This window comes from Nansenia antarctica (assembly GCF_963989245.1).
Source record: "Nansenia antarctica genome assembly, chromosome: 6".
NCBI lineage: Eukaryota > Metazoa > Chordata > Actinopteri > Argentiniformes > Microstomatidae > Nansenia > Nansenia antarctica.
The window spans coordinates 39,385,274-39,395,425 of record NC_137676.1 but is presented as its reverse complement, the minus strand read 5'-3'; the positions used below and the strand labels follow the sequence as shown (position 1 = coordinate 39,395,425).

General features: G+C 47.5%; 1 protein-coding gene across 1 annotated transcript in view; it reads right to left on the bottom strand.

Annotated features, from left to right (window-relative positions):
• Positions 1–2,965: 2,965 nt before the first annotated feature.
• The window catches only part of itga5 (integrin, alpha 5 (fibronectin receptor, alpha polypeptide)), a gene marked incomplete at its 5' end in the record, with an annotated part of 39,568 nt that continues 32,381 nt past the window's right edge, over positions 2,966–10,152 (bottom strand). The window contains 8 exons of the mRNA XM_080533240.1: positions 2,966–3,083; positions 3,442–3,564; positions 3,911–4,012; positions 5,492–5,605; positions 8,150–8,257; positions 9,199–9,357; positions 9,796–9,898; positions 10,048–10,128. Coding sequence (XP_080389366.1) covers positions 3,003–3,083; positions 3,442–3,564; positions 3,911–4,012; positions 5,492–5,605; positions 8,150–8,257; positions 9,199–9,357; positions 9,796–9,898; positions 10,048–10,128 — 871 coding nt within the window. The 3' untranslated portion in view covers positions 2,966–3,002. The remainder of the gene's footprint in view (positions 3,084–3,441; positions 3,565–3,910; positions 4,013–5,491; positions 5,606–8,149; positions 8,258–9,198; positions 9,358–9,795; positions 9,899–10,047; positions 10,129–10,152) is intronic.

The following is a 10,152-nucleotide window of genomic DNA, read 5'->3' as shown; positions in this document are numbered from 1 at the left end:
TTTCATAGATATTTTTTCTAAATAAATTATTTTCAAAAGTGTTTGTTTCAATAAAAAGCAAATAGTCATGATTTGTAAAAATGGGAAATTTTATTTGAAATGCAAACCGTAAAATAGGGTACAAATAATCGTTGAAAGACACCCCCCCTCCCCCGCCAACATTCCCCCCAATATGGGGAGAAAACGTTTCAAAACAAACCAGTTCTTCAATTGGATCTAAAAAATACTCTCCTTGTCAGAAATATATGTACAACTTTAATAAAAAGTTCAGGAGAAAGATAATGGGCCGAGACATTTAGAAAAATATGTGTATACCCAGTGTCTTCTCCTGTAGTAACCCCTAGAGGACTCCGTTTAAAATATCCTCTTACAATATAAATAATTGGTTGACATGTCCAGTTTTTACATTACTGCTAAAAACAACATTATACATCTGAAATTAATTCCATGAACGGCTTTATAGCAGTCTTTGCACTGTGAGTCTTGATAAAACTCTCCCATGAGAACAGCCAAATCGTGAATTGCAGTCTAAATCATCAGAATTACCTAGGGGGCATAAAAAAAGAAAGTCAAAACAACTGTAATAACAGACTGGTAACACGGTGGCGGTGTGTGGACAGGTGATACAACTGCACCGCACATAAATTATCACACAAGTAACACTGAGTTCAACTCAGAGCTTCTACGGAGGACGTACTTGAGTCCCTGTTTTGCTGTCTGTTGTCAGCCAGTGATATCTGAAATAACTGTACAATAATCACACTAAAAGATTGGCTGGTTAAAGCAGTGGAGCAGAATGTAAGTGGTCAATACGTGTGCAGTGAAAAAAAAAAAAAACTCGAACAAACTCACACCTTTCATTAGAATAGATTACTGTGGGGAAAAAAAACTCTGACTGGTAATACCCCATAAGACCACAAGGGGGTTGTCTATATTTCAGACCTGAACGCACATCACCAGATGTGAGATACACTAGGTGTAGCACGACAACTCCTCCTGAACCAACAAAAAAAGGCACAAATTAAAACTGATAGCGACCAGAATGAATACTAAATATTGCACTTCCAAACAAGTCTTTTATAATTCCCAATGCCCAGTTGCTATCCCTTTACAAGAGGCACATACTGATACTATTTACTGCACATTACATGTATGTCCATGCATTCGGAATTGCAGTCTCTCTCTATTGCTTTAAATGAATAGCTCCTCTGGTTCTCCTAGTTGTCCTAACCTCTGTCAGGCCATGTCAGCCTATCCTGAGCACTGATTGTGATGATGCTATAATCAGCATTGCTGCTGGACAAGTATACGCTTCCCCTGCTGCTGAACCAAGGGAGGAAGAGGACTTCGCAATGGGAAAGTTCTCTCTCTTTCACACAAAGAAAACGTACACTAAAACACACACGCATGCACCCAGACCCACACGCACGCAGGCACATGCATACAGACACACACACGCACAAACGCACACACGCACACACAATATTTATACACAAGGTAAAACCTATTTACATAAATATATGAACCCCACATATGCATCACTGTAATGTTCAGTCCCTGGGTGAAGCTACTGCCTCATGGTGGGTCAGTGCTCCTAACTCTCCATGTACACGTGAAAAGCTCCTATTAAAACCTAAGACACTCGCACAGAGCATCTTACAGTATCACACTCAAGGACGAATGCGTGTAGAGAGTGGACATTTGGCTTCCCTCACACACTAACCAATGACATGTCTTTGCTTCAGCTCAGTCTCCGTACTGATCCATACCATGCTTCTAATCTTGCACAAGGGCTGACCTAACACAAGCAACAGTATTGCCCAACCTTGTTCGCAAGCAATCGAACCAGGCTCTGTTTATCTGGTCAAACACCACAACATTTCAAGCTGTTAATGAGGGTTTTCACAGGCCCGTGCTGGATCCAGTCATGTCCCAGATGACGTTGAGGCAATGTTATCGTGAGTAACAATGAACATGAACACACAGGATCAAAACATAGTGATCAGTAGGAGTCAAAGGCAAAACTCAAAAGGAAGGATGAGTCTGTATCCTGTTATTGGCGGTCTTGTTATACATCATCAGTAGATTTCCTTGGAGTGCAAAAACAACTGAACCACCAACCTGAGGCAGAGGCAATTGTGATAGTGTCAGAGGACGTTATACCTGCCAAATGTTAGTGTAGTATAAAGGCTGCACCACAGCATATCAAATGATAAAAGATGATAGGAAAACATCTTTGGTAGGGATTTGGGGTATGTCAAAATCCCCAATGTTGAACGATTTTGGGTCTTCTCTCTATAGAAGCCCCGAAAATTGTCCTCTGGTGCCCTGGTTTCTAACAGAAAGCCTGTTTCCAGGTCTTTGGTTGGGAAAAGTATCAAATGTGATTCCTTTTAATGCTACAAAAAGGAAGGGAGAGACATTCACTGCCCCTCAGAACTACATGGAACACGTGGTCTTCGCCTGTATGAAGCAGTGAATTGAACACGCTGTCTAATAGCACCAAAAACAACAAAGCAGTTTAAAAAAGAATACAAACTGAATTCTCTTTCACAACAATCCACATAAAAGCTGTTTTTTGAAAGTCCACGGAGTCACAAAGTATCTCCTTGACCCAGGGAGATCCCACAGGGTTCCATGTCGCTCCCCTTCTTCTTTTGTGGTCACTCGTCTCTTAGCTTCAGTTCAGACCAGACCAGTGTGTTTTCACCTGAAAGGCAGTCTGACTGTGTGACCTGGACACTGTTCAGCGTGATGATCGACCCCCAACCCCAAACGACAAACAAGACATATAATTAAATTAAAAACATTCATTTGGCTTTTTGGAGTACTTAGGGTTTTCTTTTCTCTTCCTCTAGTGCAGTACAGTGGAGTCACAGTGGTCTTTCCTCCTCCTAACTCTTCAACTGCAGTCTGATCCTCTCTGTATAGACGCCTTAAATCACTTCTCTCTGTTGCAATCATGTGGGTAGGTTCTGTGGTTCGGATTCCTTCTATGGCGTTTAGGCCTCAGACGCAGCCTGGGGCTTGAGTTCGGCCTTCTCCATGGCAGTGCCGTACTGGGACCTCTTGAAGAAGCCGAGCTAGAAGGGCCAGAGAAGACGAGGGAGAAGTTACAGCTACATATTCAACATTTGGCGGCACATCCCTAGAAACTGTGCTTGTGTGTTTGCTGTGCAGTGTTTATTTCTGGCGTTGTCATAACACATCTGTGAATTACTCATGACTGTTTTTACTGTTGCTATCTTGTTAACCTGCAGGTGTTGCAGCTATGAGTTTGAAAACTCAAGACTCGCATCACATCTTTATGGCTTTATTATCATAACATCATCAACATTATCATGCCAGCTGTCATTCTGAGGCCGTAAAAAGCCACAAACAGCCACAGACAGCCACATACAGCCACAGACAGCCACAGACAGCCACAGACAAGCCACTGACCTTGTAGAGGACATAGATGAGTAGAGCCAGCAGCAGCAGGCCAGCCAGGATGGCCAGGATGATGATCCACAGGGGAACGGAGTACTGACCTTCTGGCTTGTTCCACACCACCGGGGTCACCACCTGACAAGGAGGGAGGCACACAACCAGTCATGACCTGCACTTAACAATACTCAAGTTTAATCTTCTCCTTTTTTTAGGGCAGCATACCACTCCACTGTGACGTACACTTCTAGATCAAGTTTGGTTTCCCTTGACGATATTAGATCTTGTGGATGAGATTGAGGAATAATGAATTCGATTTAGATGGAATGTGTACTACAGGGCTAAAAACCCCACTACTACCGTAATTCACTACCAATTGCAACAGGGGTGTAAACATACCTTTTGATTTAGATGGAATGTGTACTACAGGGCTAAAAACGCCACTACTAATCTACTACCAATTGCAACCGAGGTGTAAACATACCTTTTTAAAGCCACTTGGCACTTGCTTGGGTAGGATGACATAGGGCATCTTCACCACACTGAACCCGGCCAGGCACTCCAGCACATAGTTCTTGTATGCTCTCTGGGGAAGGGAACCAAAGCGCTGGGTCAGATAGGATACTTGTTTACACTTGTGAGAGTGTGGAAGCCATCCGAAATGCGTACGGACGATGAGTAGGGAAGGGGTGGTGGCTGGTCATGAACACGATTCAGCTCATCTCCAGCAGATGGCAGTAATGTCCCGCAGACACTGGCGAAGCCCTATCAGACTGGCTGGCCCGCTCTCTCACAATATCCCTCTGACATTCCAATCCTATGAGAACCAGCGACCGCCAGCTAATGAATTTTCAATGCACTCACACATAAGCCTTGTATTACTGCAGATGAGAGCATGTAAGGCCTTTCTCAGAACGGCTCCTGTAAACAGACCAAGTACCTTCAGACTACTTCAGATTTCACGCAGTGTAGACACACGCTACACGCACACACACACAAAGAAACATCATATATTCATACACAAACAGTTACTCCTACACTGGGCTATTCAAATTGTACTCCTCGTTGGCTACTGTTTTTACTTTCATAGAGCCAAATGTTCATCGCCTGTAATGTATGTATTGTTTGTAGTAGGCTCATGTAATGGAATGTGGTTTTAATGTAATGTATATTAATGTAAGCAGCGCTCCCCTGAAAAGGAGACCTTGGTCTCAGTGGGACACCCCTGTTAAAATAAAGATTTAAGAAAAAAGAAAAAAAGTTCAGTCAATACAATCATGCGAGCGAGACTGAGCGGTCATTCATCTTTCGTCTCTAATTTGAGGATTGAAGCCTTGCTGTTTTCTTTTGTAGCCGCTTAGCGAGACTAGTTCTGCTTAGTCTCCGCCAAACCCTGACATGAGAAAATACACAGGCAGCCATGTCAATGGACGGATGCAGACTAGCACACACACACACACACACACACACACACACACACACTCCTTTTCCCTTCTCCCATGCCCTGACGCTGTCATCTGGTGGAAATGTGTCTTCACAACCTGTAGCCTCTATCATGTATCTATCATGTGTCTATCATGTGTCTATCATGTGTCTATCATGTGTCTATCATGTGTCTATCATGTGTCTATCATGTGTCTATCATGTGTCTATCATGTATCTATCATGTATCTATCATGTATCTATCATGTGTCTATCATGTATCTATCATCATGTATCTATCATGTATCTATCATGTGTCTATCATGTGTCTATCATGTGTCTATCATGTATATATCATCATGTATCTATCATGTATCTATCATGTGTCTATCATGTGTCTATCATGTATCCATCATGTATCTATCATGTGTCTATCATGTATCTATCATCATGTATCTATCATGTGTCTATCATGTGTCTATCATCATGTATCTATCATGTATCTATCATGTATCTATCATGTATCTATCATGTATCTCTCATGTGTCTCTCATGTGTCTCTCATGTGTCTCTCATAATGTGTCTCTCATAATGTGATGTGATGTTTGGCAGGTCATGTCTGGTGCTCCTCTCCATAGCATACCTCTACGAAGGTTTCGGCCCAGATCCGGGAGCGCACTTTGAGGATGGCACTCATCCCCTTCTCCAGAAGGCCCACATTACACTGGAGCGTCCAGCACTCCACGTTGGAACACGACTGGAGACAGAGAGAGAGAGAGAGAGAGAGAGAGAGAGAGAGAGAGAGAGAGAGAGAGAGAGAGTTAGACAGATGTTTTCACGCAACTGAAGTGACACAAGAAAGATACAAATGATCAAATTACAATGATTTCACAATTATAACGATTGTCTCCACATGGAAAACAGAATACCGCCAAGAGCAACTTTGTTTGTCATTTTTGCGATCTTTAATTAAGTTTAATTAAGCGTTCCCAGTTATAAAAAAGGGATTTGGAGGAGGTCAATAGCACTGGGAGGAGAGAGATGGGACGTGCACTGTTGGCCATGTTAATGTTGCAGGGCCAAATAAATATAACAAAGAGCTCAATGTTATGATCCTTCTCCAGGGCTGCTTCGAATTAGAGAGAGAGATTGAGGGAATGTCATGAGACTGTAAAAATGCAGCATGCAGTCACCACGATCCACATTATTACCCAACCACTGAAACCAGCCCATTTTTCACAAGCCTGTTAGAGTACACAATCTTAATTAGATCCTCATAATGGGGGCTAGGCGCTTTGCGTTATAATAAAAAAAAATGTTAAAAAAAATAATCTGCAAGCTGAGTTTTAGTGCTGGCACTTTGGGGCAGACCACACACCGGACAGAGAGAGGTTTTGGTGGGTTTCCTTGTAGGAGTCGATGAGTTTACTTATTATTACGAGGGGTGTACCACTACCCACCCAGCTCCCTTAAGGGCCGGAGTCTTAGACGGGCTTTAATAGGGCATAGACAGACAGACAGGCCACTTCCTCCTGCTGGCCCTCCCTGATGCCCCAGGGCCCTGGAGGCCGGTGGAGGCGGGTGGCAGGAGGAGGCTGGTGGAGGAGGAGGAGGCTGGGGGCCTGGGGAAGCGGTATGGATGTGGTCCGGTGCCAGAGACGCCTCAGCCCTGAGCTCCCCCACATCCTCCCTGGTGGGTTGTGAAGGTCAGAGGCGGGCAGGCCGGCGAGCGCTGGGAGGCTGGGAGGCTGTGTTCCCACAATGAGCATTAAAGCACTGGCTGACTACAGAGCCACAGTGTGTGTGTGTGTGTGTGTGTGTGTGTGTACATGTGTACATCTGTGTGTGTGTGTGTGTGTACATGTGTGTGTGTACATGTGTGTGTGTGTGTACGTGTGTGTGTGTACATGTGTGTACATGTGTGTGTGTGTGTGTACATGTGTGTGTGTGTACATGTGTGTGTGTGTACATGTGTACGTGTGTGTGTGTGTGTGTGTGTGTGTGCGTGTGCGTCTGTGTAGAGGTGTACAAAGACAGACACTGTGTACTATAAAAGGTAAGCCCCGACACCTCACTTGGCAGTATTGTTCTAATATCCATTGAACACAAAGAGACACTGTGTTCGAACAGCAGTTGCCAGTTCAAGGGGGGGGGGGGGGGTTAGTGCAGATGACATTTAGAGCTAACAGGCATCGTTTATGGATCTGGTGGAACAAGGCCAAACATACAGGGGTCTCTATGTCTCTCGTTTATGGGGCGTTCAGCAGCAGACCTCGGCCACAGAAGGCTATCCTGCTTCATCTACACCAACCCCGCTAACCGCACTCGCTCACACACACACACCCTTTCATCAAGAGACCTTTTCAACAACAGACTTGTGTTCTGCCCTTCCAAGCTTTCCGAAAAAACAAAGAGCACTGTAAAAAAAAAAGAAAAAAAAGAGAGGGAGACAAAGAATGGAGGCTTTTATAGAAACGTGTCGTCGGGGCGGGCGGCCTTGATAAACGACGGGAGGTTAAGAGCGACAGGCGGCCGGACAAAGGCTCCTTTCACTGGGGGGCACAGGTAGTCACTGACAGGGAGGGGGGCAGAGCTACCTGCAGGGGGGGGGGAATCAATCAAGGGTTCAATAGGGCCAGTGTGGGCCAGGGGGTGGGGCCCAGCTAACAACACCAGGAGAGGAAAATTAGAGGGCAGTCTGTGAACTAACCAGCGCATCATGGCCCTAGTCCCCTCCTCTCTCCCCGCCCCCCTCCCTCCCTCCCTCCCAGGCCTCCCCTGCTCTCTCCACCCCCGTAAACTAAAGGCTCTTTAATGTTAATGACCACAGCGGGACCAACCCCCCGCCCCCCCGCCCTTAGGCCCTCTGACCCCTCCCCCTTAATTACATCATAACCTAATTAGCCAATCCCAGGAGGTTTGTGTAGGAGCAAGGGGACCAGCGACACTTATCCCAGGCCCCCCCACACACACACACACGGCCTCTCAGAGTTGAGCCGAGGTTAAACCCTCACACTCCCACAGCTCTCCACCAGGGAGGGCCTTGTCCCCTGGACTCCCATCCCCTCCCATCCGTGTGTTGTCCTATTCCTATTCCCCAGAGAAAATGTCCCTTTAGCACCAGCTAGCCAGCGTAAAGCCGCCTCTTGTGTTAAGAGTTGTCAGCCTATATTATGGCCTATTTAGGGCCCAGGGTTTTTTTTCCTGACCACATGACTTGACACTCAGAAACTCTAGTAACACTCTCACCCCTCCCTCCCTCCCTCCCTCCCTCAGGGCCCTGTGTAGAGGGGGGTCTCACCAGGTTGGTCAGCTCAGCCAGCTGATCTCGTTGGACGTCCCTCCTCTCGATGTGGTGCTCGTGGCCGGACGTCAGCTGGGGGGGCGGCTCTGTGGACGACTGCTGGAGCTGGACGGAGAGAGGCCGAGAACACACACACACACACACACACACACACACACACACACACACACACACACACACATTAGGTTAACACGGAGCTCACCCGTGAGAAAAAAACCCACACACCACCCTTTTCTGTCAAGAATGAGGACCGATGTGGAGGGTGACCCAGCGGCCCTCCCAGTCATCCGTCTCATCCATCTCCACACCCTGTGAGTTGTGCGCCACATGACTTCCCATGGAAACACAACTGCCCTCTGCACTCCACAGGGGTGGGGACAGGGGACACGGGGACACAGGGAGGAGGTGAGGAGGGGAGGGGGAGGGGGGAGACACACATCTCAGCTAAATAGTCAGCCAACCGCAAGGACCGGCTCAGCATCTGTCCCCAGTTATTGAAGTCGGAAAACACAAACAAGCAACACGACACACAAGTGAGCGGAGTTCTGAACGTCTGGATGTGAAGCTCAGAGTCTGAAGGCTCTGGGTCTGACGGGGGGGGCGTGACCGTTAGATCTAGAAGATGAGGGAGTGTATTGGCACAGAAGTGGTTCATCTGCTGTGTGCGGCGCGGGAGGGAAGATCTGAGGAGATCAAAGAGTTTGGTGGGGCTGGTGTCCTGGGTGGGGCTGGGAGGAGGAGGAGGAGGAGGGTGGGTGTGGGCCCTTGCTTGAGTCTGTTAATCACACAGTGAATTAAAACCTGTGAGACGTCTTCACTGCGCTGACTCTCTCTGAAGTGTGCTGCTGCTCACACACACACACACACACACACACAACTGACTTCTCCTTATAGGACCCTGAGAAAGGTTTGTGAGGGTGTGTGTGTGTGTGTGTGCACACGTGTACTCGGTGTATGTGTCTGTTTGTGTGTTTTTGTTTGCGTCTGTGTCTGAGTCTGCATGGTCGTGTGTGTGTGTGTGTGTGTGTGTGTGTGTGTTCGCTCACCTTGAGCTGTAGGTAGTTGAGGGTGTGGTTGGTGGTGCAGTTGAGGGGTCCCTCGGTGGTGAACTCCAGGGGGTAGAAGAGCCCCTGGCCCTGCACGTGGAGGGGGCAGCGCACCTGGAGGAGGGTGTGGCTGATGTGACTGGGCCCCTTGTTCACCAGCTGAGAGGGACAGGGAAGAGAGAGAGAGAGAGAGAGAGAGAGAGAGAAAAAAAAAAGAGAAGAAACAGAATGAGGGGTAAAAATCGATTAGTAAACATCCACAATTCATCCTTCATCCTTCATCCTCCCCTCTCGGACGACTCCCTCTTGTGGTTGAACACCACTTAGAGGTCATGTGTCACCTAAACCCAACGACCAGACCAACGTTGGCCGCTCCCTGGTCTGTGACAGGTTGTCCTTACGAACGGAGGGCCAATGAGGTAAGGCCTCAGACGAGCCCCAGCGCTAATGAACAAACGTGCGTTCTCTCGCTCTCTCCGCGGCCCTCAGGAAGCCCTGTCTGCTAACACGGCCAGGCCGGTGTGTCTGCTTTCTACCACGCTCTCCTCCCCTAGCCCCGATGAGTCTGTCCAGCTAGGCCTCTCTGGGCTCCGTTACCTCATAGACATGCTGCACAGAAGGCCCGATGTCCTGCTCCGCCCGGTTCTTGGTCACCTTCCAGTTGGGAGGAGGGAAGAAGACCTTGTCTGGCCGAGACACGCTGGAGAGAGAGAGAGGGAGACAGAGAGAGAGAGAGAGTGAGTGACTGTGTGAGGAGCATGTTTATGGAGTTCCCGGAAAGGTCTGTGCTCTGGAAGGGGAAATCCAAACACTGACATAGCTTCCCCCTCTCACCCCCCCTGAACTCACCCCTGTAAAATAACTTCTGCCTGCACAACAACCTCCAGCTTGTAGGGCACAACCTCGCTCTGGGAGTTGTTCTCGTTTTTACTGTGGAAAGAGAGAGAGAGAGAG